Source organism: Chiloscyllium plagiosum, unplaced genomic scaffold, assembly GCF_037043375.1.
Source record: "Chiloscyllium plagiosum isolate Xiang-an unplaced genomic scaffold, Cpla_swu_hap1 HiC_scaffold_27, whole genome shotgun sequence".
Classification (NCBI taxonomy): Eukaryota; Metazoa; Chordata; class Chondrichthyes; order Orectolobiformes; family Hemiscylliidae; genus Chiloscyllium; species Chiloscyllium plagiosum.
Window position 1 is genome coordinate 91,002,197 of NW_028270165.1, and position 17,770 is coordinate 91,019,966.

The 17,770-nt window shown below is 49.2% G+C and overlaps 2 protein-coding genes across 3 annotated transcripts in view; one reads left to right on the top strand and one right to left on the bottom strand.

Annotated features, from left to right (window-relative positions):
• LOC148144987 (uncharacterized) overlaps positions 1-17,770 on the top strand; it is a 518,924-nt gene that overhangs the window by 333,388 nt on the left and 167,766 nt on the right. The gene's annotated exons all lie outside the window — the stretch shown is intronic.
• On the bottom strand, positions 922-16,527 carry LOC148144994 (uncharacterized). Of its 2 annotated transcripts, none has more exons than XM_087975552.1 (2): positions 16,223-16,527; positions 922-3,197 (listed from the first exon to the last, which is right to left on the bottom strand). In XM_087975552.1, exon 2 carries the CDS (start codon positions 2,786-2,788, stop codon positions 1,487-1,489), a length of 1,302 nt encoding a protein of 433 aa, XP_087831678.1. In that variant the 5' UTR covers positions 2,789-3,197; positions 16,223-16,527; the 3' UTR covers positions 922-1,486. The 2 variants fall into 2 exon arrangements, with proteins under 2 accessions (XP_087831678.1, XP_087831679.1); XM_087975553.1 differs by lacking the exon at positions 16,223-16,527 and adding an exon at positions 6,861-6,957.

The window sequence follows — 17,770 nt, forward strand, 5'->3', positions numbered from 1 at the left end:
CTCAAAAAGTATACAATTTCCAGGCAGTCAGTCCATGTAATATTTTATGAATTTGGAAATAGAACCAGTCTGACTCAAGATTGGAATACTGACAGACTCAATTCTCAGGAAGAAAGGGAGGACTGCAGATGCTGGAGATCAGAGCTGAAAGTATGTTACTGGAAAAGCGTAGCAGGTCAGGCAGCATCCAAGGAGCAGGAAAATCGACGTTTCGGGCATGAGCCCTTCTTCAGCCCTTTCCTGAAGAAGGGCTCATGCCCGAAACGTCGATTCTCCTGCTCCTTGGATGCTGCCTGACATGCTGTGCTTTTCCAGCAACACATTTTCAGATTCAATTCTCACATCTTTCAATGCAATGTCTGAGCTGAGATGTCACCTTCTTTATAAAACCTTCAGTCATCTCAAGAATGTGATTTAAAAGATGTTCTGGCAGTTACACGTTAATGAACCAATACGTGTACCCATTCTCAGAGATGAAAGACTTGACAGTCATCTAGGTTTGTTCAATATATTCCGTCAGTTGCATGTCACTGATCTTTTGATATACGTTCTGTGTCTTACGTTCATCGGGTAGCTGTGGAGCAGCACTCAAAGCTAGTGCTTCCAAATAAACCTGTTGGACAGTAACCTGGTATTGTATGATTTTTTTAACTTTATCAACCCAGTCTAATACCGACACCTCCACATCGTTTCTCGTGAACACAGCCCACACCTCCTGGTGCTGCCAGTAAACTTTACAATGCTGATGAAACAACGCAGTACCTGAAAGATTTACAATTTCTAACGATACCAGCTACTCATTCACTGCTCCATCTGATACACGACATTGGAAACTCAGTGCAGGAGGCTGAAAGAGAGGAGCAGCTTGAAACAAAAAACCTCTTGGAGCTCAAAGCTTTCAATGAGAGTCTGAGCCCGGCAGTAAGTTCAGGTAACCTTTATTGTGACTCTACTTTGTTAAAGCTTCAGATTCCCCCCAGCAAAAAGGCATAGACAAAGTAGCAGCTTTTTAAACAGCTCAAGATCAAAGCCCACACACACCCCACTGTCTTTACTATTGGGCAGCACCAGGTTGTAATTGGATCCTTGTTACAGCCGTAATCCGGAGGAAGTATTGCCTCACTCAGCAATTTCACCCATACCCTGTATCCTGGTAAGTTTCTCCCCACTCATTTGCAAGTGGGGGGAGGGCAGTGTAGTGTCAACCAAACTGCTGTGGGTCTGGGGTCACGTGTAGGCCAGACAGTGTGAAGGATGCAGCTGGAACGATTGAGTGAATCCTCTCCTAACAAGGGAGAGGGGGAATCAGATGGGGGCTTTCTCCCCCGCACCACCCCCTCCCTGAAACGGTCTCATTGTTAGATTCCAAACTCCACATTTCTGACCGAATACCAATTCTGCCATCTGTCATGGTGGGATTCGAACCAGGGAGTCCCCGGAACCGGGCTGATAGTCCAATCGATATTGGCACTCGGCCGTCGCTCCTTCAATCCCCCTGTGATGGCACGTGAACTCGCTGGTGCTCCGGCAGAGGGGAGGAGCAGGTGAAGCCCTTCCTGCACTGAGAGGTGAACGGCCTCTCCCCCGTGTGGACCTGCTGGTGCCTCAGCAGGGTGGAGGATGTGCTGAAGGCCTTCCCACACTTGGGGCAGCTGAAGGGTCTCTCCCCGGTGTGGACCCGCTGGTGCGTGAGCAGATTGGAGGAGCAGGTGAAGCCCTTCCCGCACTGAGAGCAGGTGAACGGCCTCTCCCCCGTGTGGATCCGCTGGTGCCTCAGCAGGGTGGAGACCTGGGTAAAGTCCTTCCCGCACTCGGGGCAGCTGAAGGGCCTCTCCCCCGTGTGGACCCGCTGGTGCCTCAGCAGGGTGGAGACCTGGGTAAAGGCCTTCCCGCACTCGGGGCAGCTGAAGGGCCTTTCCCCCGTGTGGACCCGCTGATGCCTCAGCAGGGTGGAGGATGTGCTGAAGGCCTTCCCGCATTCGGGGCAGCTGAAGGGCCTCTCCCCCGTGTGGAGATGCTGGTGGCTCCGCAGGTTGGAGGAGCAGGTGAAGCCTTTCCCACACTGAGAGCAGGTGAACGGCCTCTTTCCCGTGTGGACATGCTGGTGCCTCAGCAGGGTGGAGGAATTGCTGAAGGCCTTCCCACACTCGGGGCAACTGAAGGGCCTCTCCCCCGTGTGGACACGCTGGTGCCTTAGCAGGGTGGAGACCTGGGTAAAGTCCTTCCCGCACTCGGGGCAACTGAAGGGCCTCTCCCCCGTGTGGACACGCTGGTGCCTTAGCAGGGTGGAGACCTGGGTAAAGTCCTTCCCGCACTCAGGGCAGCTGAAAGGCCTCTCCCCCGTGTGGATCCGCCGGTGGGTCTGGAGGTTGGAGTAATTGCTGAAGGCCTTCCCGCACTCAGAGCAGATGAAGGGCCTCTCCCCCGTGTGGACCTGCTGGTGCCTCAGCAGGTCGGAGGGATAGTTGAAGCCCTTCCCGCACTCAGAGCAGCTGAACGGCCTCTCCCCCGTGTGGACCCGCCGGTGGGCCAACAGGGCAGAGAAAAACATGAAGGCCTTCCCACAATCGGGGCAGCTGAAGGGCCTTTCCCCCGTGTGGTCCCGCTGGTGGGCCAGCAGGTGGGAGGAATGTTTGAATGCCTTCCCGCAGTCGGTGCAGGGGAATGGCCTCTCCCCGGTGTGACTGCGCCGATGAGTCTTCAGGGCGGACGGGAAACAGAAGCCTTTCCCACAGTCGCCACACTTCCATCGTTTGTCCACGGGGCGGGATTCCTCAGGTTTCTCCATGGCCGAAGCTTCAGCCGCACACAATCGAATTTCCAGCCCCTCCCTGTCGTGAATTCCTCTTTCCAGGTCGTATAGCTGCTACACGCTCCACAATTAGTGCGCTGCAACAGTGGAGTCTCTCGTCCAGTCGCACTGATGCTGAAAACGTACTCAGTCAGGAACCAAAAAGCTTTGATCCCTCTCACAGAAATCACAGTCGAAAATCGTTGTGGTCCTGGTGGACTGAGTGACTGTCAGACATTGACGGCGAAGTGAGGATCGCAAATGCTGGAGAGTCAGTCGAAAAATGTGGCACTGGAAAAGCACAGGGATGTCAGATAGCATCCGAGCAGCAGGAGAGTCAATGTTTTGGGCGTAAGTCCTTCATCTGTTGATTGAGAAATTTCCGGCCATCAGATCTTCAAATACGCTGTAAAAAGAGATTACAAAAGCCATCACTGTCAGTGCAGGGTAGAAATTCTGAACAAGCAATTCTATTTTCTGTGGAATATTCTTTTCTTTTATTATTCCACAAAATTGAAGCACCATCCCACTCTCTCTCCCCCTCTGTTCTCACTCCGCTCTAACTAATTCCCCTGAAGGTGCTGATTCAGGATCTTACAGGGGCAGAAAAGCAAAAACATCAAGACTGACATCTCTCTGAATTTTGGATACTTCCATCTGAAAGTTAATATCTTTCACAACACTGGGATCCTGCTGAGAGTGAGCAGGTCTGATTCGGTTTTTCCCTCCATTCTTTCCCGGTTGTCTTTTGCAAGTTTTGAAAACTTTCACAATTCTCTGAGTATAGGATTTGGGAAGTTATGTTGTGGCTGTACAGGTCATTGGTTAGGCCACATTTGGAACATTCCGCACAATTCTGGTTTCCTTCCTTGAAAGGGCTCAGAAACATTTATAAGGATATTGCCAGGGTTGGAGGATTTGAGCTAAAGGGAGGCTAGAGCTGTTTTCCCTGGAGTGTTGGAGGCTAAGGGGTGACCTTATCGAGGTTTATAAAATCATGAAGGGCATAGATAGGATAAATAGGCAAAAATCTTTTCCCTGCAGTGGGGGGAGGGAGAGGTCCAGAACAAGAGAGCATAGGTTTAAGGTGAGGGGGGAAAGAAACAAGAGATCTGAGGGGCAACCTTTTCACACAGAGGGTAGTACATGTATAGAATGAGCTGCAGGAAGAAGTGGTGGAGGCTGGTACAAATACAACATTTAAAAGGCAGCTGGATGGGTACATGAATGGGTAGGATTTAGAGGGATATGGGCCAAGTGCTGGTAAATAAGATAGATTAATTTCAGATATCTAGTCAGCATGGACGAGATGGACTGTTTCTGTACTGGACAGCTCCATGGCCATCCACTTCATTTTGAAATGTTTGCACTACCACTTGGAACACCCTGTTAGGGTTCAGAGTGTGCCAGGTCCTGACATCTCCTTCCTCATGACCTTAGAGAGGTTTATAAAATCATGAGGGGCATAGATAGGGCAAATAGCCTAAGGGGGGGGGTGTCAAAAACTAGAAGGCAGAGGTTTAAGGTGAGAAGGGAAAGATTTAAAAGGGGCCTATGGGACAACTTCTCATGCAGAGGGTTGTGCAGATATGGAACGAACTGCCAGAGGAAGTGGTGGAGGTGGGTACAACTGCAATGTTTAAGAGGCATTTGGTTGGGTATATGAATAGGAAAGGTTTGGAGGCATATGGGCTGAGTGCTGCCGGGGGGGGATTAGATTGGGTTGGAATATCTGGTCAGCATGGATGAGTTGGACCGAAGGGTCGGTTTCCGTGCTGTACACCTTTATGACTCTATGACGAGCACTCGGGGCGTGGCTCATTCATCAGGTGATTGTGGAGTATAAAATCATAAGGCAGCCCATCTTTTAGTATGGGCTGCTCGTATCATTCATTTGTAAATCGCCGAATTTCCTGAAAGACATTTTCTTGAGATAACAAGGTTTTAGAACAAAATGTGACATCTCAGCTCTGACAATGCATTAAAGGTGTGAAGTCAGAGTCTGTCTGTATCACAATCTTGAGTCAGACTGGTTCTATTTCCAAAGTGCAATTTACAAAATATTACATGGATTGAACAGTTGGTATATTGTGCATTTTTGAGAAAACTAGAATGTCTCTGCAAATATAATTCTGCAAATACAAATTCACCCCCATGGATGTATGTGTGTGTGAATGAGACAGAGAAAAGTCTATTTTGTGCTGTATATCCCTATGTCTATTTGATAACAGATGCTTTATTTCTGTTGGTGTAAATATTGTTGTAAATCATAGCTGGGTATGAATAGTTAGATGTCAGGGAGAGAGAATGCCTCAAGAGGGGCACTATAAGAATCGTGGGAGAGCCCTATTTCTGGTTTACTTCCTCATGAACAAACATTAAGCATGAGCATTTATTTATTTCTAATTTTGTTCTGTTTTTCTTGTTTGATTCCCAGCTAGGACTACACTCTGTGTCTGGATGGTTGACAGGCTGGGAGATTGTGGCTCGAGTCTTGAATAACTGAATGCTTTATTGTTCCAGAAGGTGTGGGGGTGGGGGTCAAAGCTTCAGCAGAAATCTAGCAGAGCAGAGAACAGACCAATATCTTACTCTGTGGACAAGTGAAATCCGAGCTGATCGTGGCTGATATATCCACTGGCTCAGCTCTTCTTCCCTGCATTATCCCAACTACCCTTAACTCCCTGACCATGAAAACCCATCCAATTGTGTCTTGAATATACTTAATGAAGATGCCTCTCTACTGCTTCCTTGGGCAGAGAATTCCATAGATTGACTACTCTCCAGGAAAAGCAGTTCCTCATCTGTCCCAAATGGCACGGTGGCACAGTGAGTAGCACTGCTGCCTCACAGCGCCAGAGACCCGGGTTCAATTCCTGCCTCGGGCAACTGTCTGTGTGGGTTTCCTCCGGGTGCTCTGGTTTCCTCCCACAGTCCAAAGATGTGCGGGTTAGGTGAATTGGCCATGCTAAATTGCCAGTAGTGTCAGGTGAAGGGGTAAATGTAGGGGAGTGGGTCTGGGTGGGTTGCTCTTCAGGGGGTTCGGGAGGTCTTGTTGGGGTGAAGGGCCTGTTCCCACACTAAGTAATCTAATATAATCTAAAAGCTACTCCCCTCAACTTGAGGCCTGGTCTCATCCACCAGCAGAAATGACTGGATAGGGTAGGAGTAAAAATAATGACTGCAGATGCTGGAAACCAGATTCTGACTTAGTGGTGCTGGAAGAGCACAGCAGTTCAGGCAGCATCCAAGGAGGAGTGAAATCGACGTTTCGGGCAAAAGCCCTTCATCAGGAATAAAGGCAGAGAGCCTGAAGCGTGGAGAGATAAGCTAGAGGAGGGTGGGGGTGGGGAGAAAGTTGCATAGAGTACAATAGGTGAGTGGGGGAGGGGATGAAGGTGATAGGTCAGGGAGGAGAGGGTGGAGTGGATAGGTGGAAAAGGAGATAGGCAGGTAGGACAAGTCCGGACAAGTCATGGGGACAGTGCTGAGTTGGAAGTTTGGAACTAGGGTGAGGTGGGGGAAGGGGAAATGAGGAAACTGTTGAAGTCCACATTGATGCCTGGGCTGAGTTCGTTTGATTTTTGAACAACAAAGTGTGGATATTTATGTTGTGTGGTTGAGGTGGTTTTTTTGAGTGCTTTGTGTGTTGGATGCAGGTACAGTAACCACGTTTAAAATGGAATGCAAGACAATGGTTTTAAGACCACAACAGAACAGTTACGGTCAGATAGCACAGAAACGGACCCTTCAGTCCAACTATTCCATGCTGACTATGTTCTCACACTAAACTAGCGCCACTTGCCAGTATTTGGGCCATATCCCTCCGCACCGTGCCCATTCAGGTACTTATCCAAATGTCTGTTAAACGTTGCATCTGTACGTGCATCCACCACTACCTCTGGACATTCATTCCATACATGAACCACTCTCTGTTCATGAAAACCTTTTCCCGAATCGGTCCACGCCGTGCATTCATTTACAGCAACCGAAAGGAAAGGGAAGTCAAAGATTGAATCCAAGAATGAAAAAAAAGGAAAAGGAGTTGGGAAGAGAGTGCCGTACTCACAGATGGTTGACAGAGTAGGGAGGTTACAGTCTGGAACAAACTCACTCTTCATTCACAGACAGAGCAGCAGCAGCTTCCGAAGCTCGTGTTGCAACTTCTGCATTCAGACAATAGGAAGGCTCTGATTGGCAGGAGGACCAGTCACCTTCCGGTCCTCCAAGGCTTCCGATTGGCCCACCTGAAGAAAGTCGCGACGCGTGCTTTGCGTGAGGCGACGAGCATGCGCAGTTTCATCCTTGTACCGACGAGCACGCGCAGTCTGCTCTCTGGCGATGCTGCTGTTACTGACAGAATTTAAGTGTCTGAATGCCAAGAGAAGTTAAAAAGGGGAGAGCCACCCTTTCTTCCCCCTGTGATATTTACCTTTCCTACACGCCCCATGACTTTATACATCGAAATAAGGTCACCCGACAACTTGTGGTCGTCAATAGGGCGACCAGAACTGTACTCAGTCCTCTCCACGTGGTCTCCCCAATATCCTGGACAACCACAACGTGATGTCCCAACTCCTACACTGAACGGGGTGAACAATGAAGGAAAGTGTGCTAAACGCCTCCTTCACAACCCTGTCTACCAATGATGCAACTTCCAAAGAACTATGTCCCCGATTTGGAGATGCCGGTGTTGGACTGGGGTGTACGAAGTTAAAATTCACACCACACCAGGTGATACTCCAACAGGCTCATTTGCAAGCATTAGCTTTTGTAGCGCTGCTCCTTCATCAGATGGTTGTGTTATGATCCTGTTCCACAAGCATCCCATGAAGGAGCAGCACTCCGAAAGCTTGTGCTTCCAAATAAACCAGTTGGACGATGACCTGGTGTTGAGAGATTTTTAACTTTATGTACCTGAACCCCTCCACGCCACCCCCCCGCCCCCATGAATCTGTTCTGCAAGACGATGCAGGGCCCTACCATTAATGATACAAGTCCTGCCCTTTCTTGTTTTAGCAAAATGCAATTCCTTGCCTTTATCTCTTGCTCTCTCAGACACACACACACCCTAACACTCTCACCATCTCACAGGCTTATATTCCATCTCACACACATTTCATTTGCATGTATGCGCAAACTCGCATACACACGCACATACACTCCTGCAGATACAGTCACACACAAGTCAATGGAGTGAACTTCCATTTGCAGAATTATATTTGCAGATATATTCAATTTTGCTCAAAAATCATACAAACTGCAGACAGTCAATCCATGTAATATTTATAAATTCCTACTTTGGTTAGTAGAACCAGTCTGATTCAAGATTGGGATACAGACACTTTTGTGCAGTATCTGAGCTGCGATGTCACCTATTTTTATAAAACCTTAAATCATCTCAAGAAGGTGAATTAAAAGTAGTTCGGGGGATTACATATTAATGAACTGAAACGTGCAACCCATACTAAAAGATGAAAGATTAATCTGCAATCTAGATTTGTTTAATATGTCCTATCTGTTGCATGACACTGTGATCTTTTGATATAAATTCTGTGTCTTATGACCCTGCTCCACAGCTACGTGATTAAGCGCTCTGAAAGCTCATGCTTACAAATGAACCTGTTGGACTATTAGCTGGTGTTGTGTGATTTTTAACTTTATCCACCCCAGTCCAACACCGGCACCTCCACATCGTTTCCAGTGGACACAGCCCACACCTCCCAGTGCTGCCAGGAAACTGTACAATGCTGATGATATGATGTAGTACCTGCACTCTTGAAAAATGTACAATTTCTAACAATACTGGCTACTCATTCACTGCTGCAACCCATACACAACATTGGAAACATAGAACAGGAGGCTGTAAGATATGAGCACAGCAGGTCAGGCAGCATCAGAGAAACAGGAAAATCAAAGTTGCCCGAAAAATGTTGATTTTCCTGCTCCTTGGATGCTGCCTGACCTGCTGTGCTTTGCCAGCACCACTCTAATCTTGACTCTGATCTCCAGCATCAGCAGTTCTCACTTTCACCTGTAAGAAATGAGCACTTTAAAAACAAAAAAAAACAGTTGCAGTTCAAAGCTCTCAACGAGAGTCTGAGCTCGGCGTGAAGCTCAGGTAATCTTTATGGCGTCCCAACTTTGTTACAGCTTCAGAATCTCTCAGCAGAAAGGTGTAGAAAAAGTAGAAATTTTTTAAAAACACCTCAAGGCCAAAAAGCACACACCCCCTCCAACCCCTCACTTGCTTCATTATTGGTCACTACCCAGTTGACCCTTTGTAATTGGATCCTTGGTACAGCCTTAACCCGGAGAAAGTATTGCCTCACTCAGCAATTTCAACCCGTATCCTGTATCCAAGTAAGTTGGATGGGCAGTGTAGAGTCAACCAGACTGCTGTGGGTCTGGAGTCACGTGTAGGCCAGACCGGGTAAAGGATGCAGCTGGGACAACTGAGGCAATCCTCTCCCACAACGACAGTTTCCTTCCCTAAAAAGGAACTGAGTGAATGAGATGGGGGATTTCTTCCACCCCAACCCCACCAACATTGGTTTCACCGTTAGATTCTGAACTCCAGATTTCTGACCAAATTCCAATTCCACCATCTGTCGCAGTGGGAATTGAACCCGGGATCCCTGGAACTGGGTCGATAGTCCAGTCGATAATGGCACTCGGCCATCATTCCTTCAATCACCCTGCAACAGCACGTGAACTCGCTGGTGGCTCCGCAGGTAGGAGGAGCGGGCGAAGACCGGCCCGCACTCGGGGCAGCTGAAGGGCCTCTCCTCTGTGTGGATCCATTGGTGGGTCACCAGGGCAAAGGTGTGGGTAAAGACCTTCCCACATTCGGGGCAGCTGAATTGCCTCTCCCATCTGTGGATCCGCCAGTGCCTCAGCAGGTTGGAGGCCTGGGTAAAGGCCTTCCTGCACGCGGGGCAGGGGAATGGCCTCTCCCCCTTGTGGACCCGCTGGTGAGTCAGCAAGTTGGGGGAAATCACTGAAGGCCTTCCCGCACTTGGGACAGCTGGAGAGACTCTCCCCCGTTTGGACCGGCCGGTAGATCAGCAGGGTATATACCTGCATAAAGGCCTTCCCAAGAGGTGTGGGGAGGTGAAGGGCCTCTCCCCCTTCTTTGGTGCCTCAGCAGCGTGGATGAATTAGTGAAGGCCTTCCCGCAGCTAAAGGGCCTCTCCCCTGTGTGGATCCGCTGGTGGGTCAGCAAGTTGGAGGACTTGCTGAAGGACTTCCCGCAGACAGGGCAGGGGAATATCCTCTCCCTGGTGCGACTGCGCCGATGAATCTCCGGGAAAGGCGGGGCACGAAAGCCATTCCCGCAGTCACCACACTTCCACGGTTTCTCAACGGGGTGGGATTCCTCATGTTTCTCCATGGCCAAAGCTTCAGCCACACACAAATGCGTATGGAGCCCCTCCCCACCGTGAGTTCCTCTTCCCAGGTTCTGCACTCAGGGCCTGCAACAGTAGAGTATCTCATCCAGTCGGAGCTGGAAATGTGTTGCTGGAAAAGCGCAGCAGGTCAGGCAGCATCCAGGGAACAGGAGAATCGACATTTCGGGCATAAGCCCTTCTTCAGGAATGAGGAAAGTTTGTCCAGCAGGCTAAGATAAAAGGTAGGGAGGAGGGACTTGGGGGAGGGGCGTCGGAAATGTGATAGGTGGAAAGAGGTCAAGGTGAGGGTGATAGGTCAGACTGGGGTGGGGGCGGAGAGCTCGGGAAGAAGATTGCAGGTTAGGAAGGCGGTGCTGAATTCGATGGATTTGACTGAGACAGGCTGGGGGGAGGGGAAATGAGGAAACTGGTGAAATCCGAGTTCATCCTTTGTGGTTGGAGGGTTCCTAGGCGGAAGATGAGGCGTTCTTCCTCTAACCGTCATTTTGTTGTGGTCTGACGATGGAGGAGTCCAAAGACCTGCATATCCTTGGTGGAGTGGGAGGGGGAGTTGAAATGTTGAGCTACAGGGTGGTTGGGTTGGTTGGTCCGGGTGTCCCAGAGGTGTTCTCTGAAACGCTCCGCAAGTAGCCGGCCTGTCTCCCCAATATAGAGGAGGCCACATCGGGTGCAGAGGATGCAATAGATGATGTGTGTGGAGGTGCAGGTGAATCTGTGGCGGATATGGAAGTTTCCTTTGGGGCCTTGGAGGGAGGTGAGGGGGGGGGGAGGTGTGGGCGCAAGTCTTGCACCTCCTGCGGTTGCAGGGGAAGGTGCCGGGAGTGGAGGTTGGGTTGGTGGGGGGTGTGGATCTGACGAGGGAGTCACGGAGGGAGTGGTCTTTACGGAATGCTGATAGGGGAGGGGAGGGAAATATATCCTTGGTGGTGGGGTCCGTTTGGAGGTAGCGGAAATGACGGCGGATGATGCGCTGTACATGGAGATTGGTGGGGTGGTAGGTGAGGACCAGTGGGGTTCTGTCCTGGTGGCGGTTGGAGGGGCGGGGCTCAAGTGCGGAGGAGCGGGAAGTGGAAGAGATGCGGTGGAGGGCATCGTCGACCACGTCGGGGGGGAAATTGCGGTCCTTGAAGAAGGAGGCCATCTGGGTTGTACGGTTTTGGAACTGGTCCTCCTGGGAGCAGATGCGGCGGAGTCGAAGGAATTGGGAGAATGGGATGGCGTTTTTTCAGGGGGCAGGATGGGAGGAGGTGTAGTCCAGGTAGCTGTGGGAGTCGGTCGGTTTGTAGTAGTTTGTAGTAGTTGTAGTAGTGGTTTGTAGTCAGTTTGTAGTATCTCATCCAGTCCCACTGCTGCTGAAAACGTGCTCAAACAGGAACCAAACTGCTTTGCTCCTTCTCACAGAATCAGTCAAAAATCATTATGTTCCTGATGGATTGACGTCAAAGTGAGGACAGCAGATGCTAGAGAGTCAGAGTCGAAAAGTGCACTGCTGGCAAAGCACAGGAGGTCAGACAGCATCCGAGGAGCAGGAGAATCGACGTTTCAGGCACAAGCCCTTCCTCAGGAATGATGTGTGGATGTAAAAAGTGGCCTCAGCGTCCTTCCACACCAGTCACTGCCAGTTGTCAGACGGATGCAGCAAGCAATCAGCAAGGCAAGAGGTATATTAGCAAGAGGAATTGAGTTCAGAAGTCGGGATGTCTTCCTGCAGTTAGGGGGTCATTGAATATATTCAAGGCTGAGTTCATCTGATTTTAGAACATCAATGAAGTGGATGTTTATGGGGGAAGGCAAGTAAAATGATTTTAAGACCAGTACAGAACAGTTACAGAGTCATACAGCACAGAACAGACCCTTTAGCCCAACTAGTCCATGCTGACTATATTCACAAACTAAACTCGTCCCACCTGCCTGTGTTTGCCCCATATCCCCCTGAACCTTTCCTATTCATGTACTTATCCAAATGTCTTTTAAATGTTGTTACTCAACCTGCTTCCACCATTTCCTCTGGACATTCATTCCACACAAACCACTGTTTAAAAAAAAGGTGCTCCTCATGTGTTTTTTAAGTCTTTCTCCTCTCATCTTAATTTGCAGCCTCATCTTCAAACGACACATGCCGTTCACCTTATCTATGCCCCTTGGGGTTTTGTAAACCTCTATAAAGAGAACAAAGAACCTTACAGCACAGGAACAGGCCCTTCAGCCCTCCAAGGCGATGCTGATCGAGATACTCTATCTAAACCTGCCGCCTATTTTCTAAGGATCTGTATCCCTCTGCTCCTTGCCCATTCATGTATCTGTCTAGATACATCTTAAATGATGCTATCGATCCCACCCCAACTGCCTCCACTGGCGATGCATTCGAGGTGCCCACCACCCTCTGTGTAAAGAACTTTCCATGTACATCTCCCTCAAACCTTACTCCTCTTACTTTGAACTCGTGATCCTGAGTAATTAAATCTTCCCCTCTGGTAAAATAATTCTTCCTATCCACCCCTGTCTACACCCCTCATGGTTTTTATGCCTCAATCAGGACCCCCCCCACTCAAACTCCTTATTTCCAATGAAAATAATCCTAATCTACTCAACCTCTCCTCATAGCTTGCGCTCTCCATAACAGGCAACATCCTGGTGAACCTCCTCTGCACTCTCTCCAAACGTATCCACATCCTTTTTGAAATCTGGCGACCCGGAATTGTACGCAGTATTCCAAATGCGGCCGAACCAAAATCTTATATAACTTTAACATGACCTGCCAGCTCTTTTACTCAATCCGTCCGATGATGGAACGCGTGTTGTATGCTGCCTTGACCACTCTATTGACATGCATTGCCACTTTCAGAGAACAATAGACCCGAAATCAGATCTCTCTGTACATCAATTTCCCCCCAGGACCTTTCCATTTACTGTATAGCTCGCTCTTGAATTGCATCTTCCAAAATGCATCACCTCGCATTTGTCTGGATTGAACTCCATCTGCCATTTCTCTTCCCAACTCTCCGATCTATATTCTGCTGTATCGTCTGACAGTCCCCTTCACTATCTGATATTCCATCAATCTGAATGCCCATCTGCAAATTTGCTAATGAGGCACCCGACACCTTCACCTTTCAACCTCCTGTGCGCCAGTGAAAAAAGTCCCAGCCGACCCACCAATAGGTGTGAATTCTGTCTGGGTCCCAATGTCGAGTCAGCCTGACATTTTTGATAGAAAAGCTCTGCATTTAAATTACGTTCTTGAGAAAGTTACTGAAAACAGGTTCTGGGATTAACATACCAAAGAACAGAAACAGTTAAGCAGTTAGATAACACTTTCGAGTGGGAAGTGTGTATAACATGATCGCACAACTCCTATACTCAATGCTATGAGCAATGAAGGAAAGCAAACCTAACGCTGCCTTCACTAATCTGTCCACCTGAGACTCCAGCACTCCAAGGTCTCTTTATTCTGCAACACTCCCCTTAACTGTGTCAGTCCTGCCTGGATTGCTTGACCAAAATGCAAACCTCTGATTTCTCTAAATTAACCTCCAACTGACACACCTCGGCTCATCAACCGATCCCATAAATTCTAATTTATAGTGAACTCTTTCCTCTCTTATTCCTTGGAAGCTGAAAATCTCCATCCCACAATCAGTCCCTCCATTTTCATAGTTGGACTGAAGGGTCTGTTTCTGTGCTGCATGGCTCTGTAACTCGGCCCTGTACTAGTCTTAAAACCATTTTCTTGCCTTCCCCATAAACATTCACATAAAAATCAGATGAACTCAGCCTTGAATATATTCAATGGCCCCCTAACTGCAGGAAGACATCCTCACTTCTGAACTTAATTCCTCTTGCTCATATACCACTTTCCTTGCTCATTGCCTGCTGCACCTGTCTGACAACTGGCACAGAAGGACACGAAGGGTTCGTGCCCAAAACTTCGACTGTCCTACTCTTCGGATGCTGCTTGACCTGCTGTGCTTTGCCAATTGTGGTCTTCTCTACATCGGGAAATCGAGCGTAAACTTGGGGAACGGTTTGCTGAGCATCACAGCCGGGTCCGCAGAGGCTGAGCTGACTTCCCAGTCTCTACCCATTTTAATGCCCCTTCCCACTCCCCTTCTGACATGACTATTTTTGGCTTCCTCCATTACCACAACAAACCAAACCACAAATTGGAGGAACAAAACCTCATCTTCTGTCTGAGCAGTCAACATCCCGGAGGACTCAACATTGAGTTCTCCAATTTCAAATAATCTCCCATCCCATCCCCTTCCACTCTTCCCTGCCAACTAGATTCCTTCCTCCCATTCACCAACCAGGTCGTACCAGGTTTTGGGGATAAAGCAGGAACGGGATACTGATCGAGGATGATCAGCCATTATCACAATGAATGGTAGTGCTGGCTCGAAGGGCAGAATAGCCTACTCCTGCACCTAATGTACCCTCTACCTGTCTCCACCTATCCCCACTTCAATACCCTGACCCCAGCACACCCTTGTTCCACAGCTCTCCCTCTACCCACCCCAGACCTGAACAAGGGTACACCAGATCCCTCGACTTCTCCACCTCCTGATACTGCCTGGCTTGCTGCGTTCTTTCAGTCTCCTACCTGTCTATTTTGCTAATTGAGAACAAAGGCCTGGACTAACTTTTCCAGACTCTTTCCTCTCACTGGATTCACTCCCATTCCATTCAGTTGCTCCAAGTCAACAACTGAACTTCAGAATGAAACGTAAACGGAAATGGGGGTCAGAAAAGAGAGTGCCGCACTCTCAGATGTTGGACAGAGGAAAGAAGTTGCAGTCTGAGGTGAAGCTCAATCTTCATTCAGAGAGAGGAGGAGCAGGAGCTTCAGAACCTCATGGTCCAACTTCCACATTCACCAATAGGGGAGCTCCGAATGGCAGGAGGACAATTCTCCCTCCGGTCCTCCTTATTTGTCCATCAAACGTCGGTCTCGCCCCTTTTCTGCCGACAGCGAGGAAAACGCCCAATATTTTGGTGACACCAGCAAACGTGTGCCCTGCTTGTTGACACTGAGGAGTGTACACAATATGCACTGTAGCAATGCTGGTGTCATTGACAGATTTTAAGTGTCCAAATTCGTATGGGAGAACAAAAAGTGTACAGCCGTAATTTTTTTTCCATGTGGCTCAATATTTGATTGCTTTTGCATTTGTCTGGCTGCTCAATGTTTTGATGTCTTTTCCCCAGTGTTGGGGTGAGATTCACAACTAGAGGGCATAGGTTTAGGGTGAGACCACAAAGGTAACTGAGGGGCAACGGTTCCATGCAGAGGATGGTGCATCTATGGAATGAGCTGCCAGAGGAAGTAGTGGAAGCCGGTATAATTACAGCATTTGAAAGGTATCTGGCTGGGTATCTGAATAGGAAGGGTTTAGAGGGATGAGTCAAGTGCTGGCAAAGGGGACTAGATTAATTTAGGATATTGGGTTGGCATGGACAGGTTGGACCGAATGGGTCTGTTTCCGTGGAATACATCTCTATGACTCAAAATAATAAAAAGTCTACTTTTCCAAATAACAAACTATATCCATGTTAACAAGGCTCAGTGCACCACATGTTTTACTAACTATTCGCAACAGGTCCTGCCCTTCAATGACTGAGGAACATATACATGCTGGTGCATAATCTCCTTCACCAGTATTTACACACTACCCTCAGCAATTGCACAAGTAACAGCAAAGGGTAAACAGCACAAGGATTAAACACACAGTGAGGGGTAAACAGCACAAGGATTAAACACACAGTGAGGGGGCAAACAGCACAAGGATTAAACACACAGTGAGGGGGCAAACAGCACAAGGATTAAACACACAGTGAGGGGGCAAACAGCACAAGGATTAAACACACAGTGAGGGGGCAAACAGCACAAGGACTAAACACACAGTGAGGGGCAAACAGCACAAGCGCCAGTAAAAGCCGATGGAAAGTGAGTGTAAAATGTCACGATGACAGGACAGGCCCCACATTCCTTCCCCTCCGTCCCCCCCACAACCTGCCTCACCTTTCACGTCCCGGGCCCAGTACCTTCCAGGTGGCCCCATAGTTGACACAGGGGCCGCCCCACGACCAGTAGAACTCCACCACCCCGGCGGCCGACGAGTTCCCAAGCAGGCCCTTAACCCCATCCGCCTCCAGAATGCTCACCGGCTCCTGGCTGCTGTACAGCCGGCCGGTGTGGCCGTGACACAGCAGCTGCGCCAGGAAGGCGGCGGCGGCCAGTGACGGGTGTCTGCCCCGGGCCGCGCGGCGCCATTTTCCTAACGGCCGCCCTCCCGCCGCTTCCTCGCTCGAGCGACTTCTCCTCCCAACCGCCTTCGCCCCCACGTGACGTCTGCACGGGGGGATGGGCGGGGCGGGGCCGGGGGATGGGCGGGGCCGGGGGCCGGGGGCCGGGCGGGGTGGGCCGGGGGATGGGCGGGGCCGGGCCGGGGGAGCCTCACCGTCACCAAGCAACAGCCACCTCGCGCTACAACTGCTCATTCACAAAAACAAACTCTCCTGTCTCGCTCTGCAGCTGCAGGGGGGACACTGCCACGTTTCCAGGAGCCCTGTCTACATTGGGAAAGCTCACGGCTCAATTTAAACAGATATTCCCACATTTAACGGAACGGCGTCATATCGAAAGGGGGCAATCTGCATTTTAAAGGGACGTGGACATTTTAACGGGTATTTCTGCAAATAAAGAGGTTTAAATGGACGAGATTATATTTCAAAGGGATGTGGGCACATTCAAAGGGATATCTTCACATGTAAAGTGACGCAGTTATATCTGAATGAACCTACATTTCGAAGACTCGTTGCCCTATTTATAAGTAGAGACAGTAGGTGTGAATTCTGTCTGTCCCAATGTTAAGTCAAGACTGACATTTTTCTTAGAGGAGAAAGTGAGGTCTGCAGATGCTGGAGATCAAAGTTGAAACTTTATTGCTGGAACAGCACAGCAGGTCAGGCAGCATCCAGGGAACAGGAGATTCGACGTTTCGGGCACAGGCCCTTCTTCAGGAATTCCTGAAGAAGGGCCTGTGCCCGAAACGTCGAATCTCCTGTTCCCTGGATGCTGCCTGACCTGCTGTGCTGTTCCAGCAATAAAGTTTCAACAACTGACATTTTTCTTAGAAAAGCTCTGCATTTAAATTACATTCTTGAGAAGGTAATTTATAGATTCTGGTGTAGGTTAGGGAGAATTGGCCGTGCTAAGTTACCCATAGTGACCAGGGATGTACAGGTTAGGGTGGATTGGCCATGGGAAACACGGAGTAAGGAGTTGGGTATGGGTGGGATACTGTTCAGAGGGCCAGAGTGATATAGATGGGCTGAATGGCCTGCTTCCACATTGTCGGAATTCGATGACCCTCCCCATAAAGGAGCATTTTATCTGCATCTATCCTGTCAAGCTGCCATCAGAATTCTACTGGTTTCAATAGAGGTATACAGCACAGAAACAGATACTTCGGTCCAATTCGTCCATGCCGACCAGGATTCCAAACTAAACCAGTCCCATTTGCCTACATTTGGCCCATATCCCTCTAAACCTTTCTATTCATGTACC

Bases quoted from the DNA above. Each gene is read 5' to 3' on its own strand.
- LOC148144994 (XM_087975552.1), bottom strand. From the start codon at position 2,788: ATGGAGAAACCTGAGGAATCCCGCCCCGTGGACAAACGATGGAAGTGT.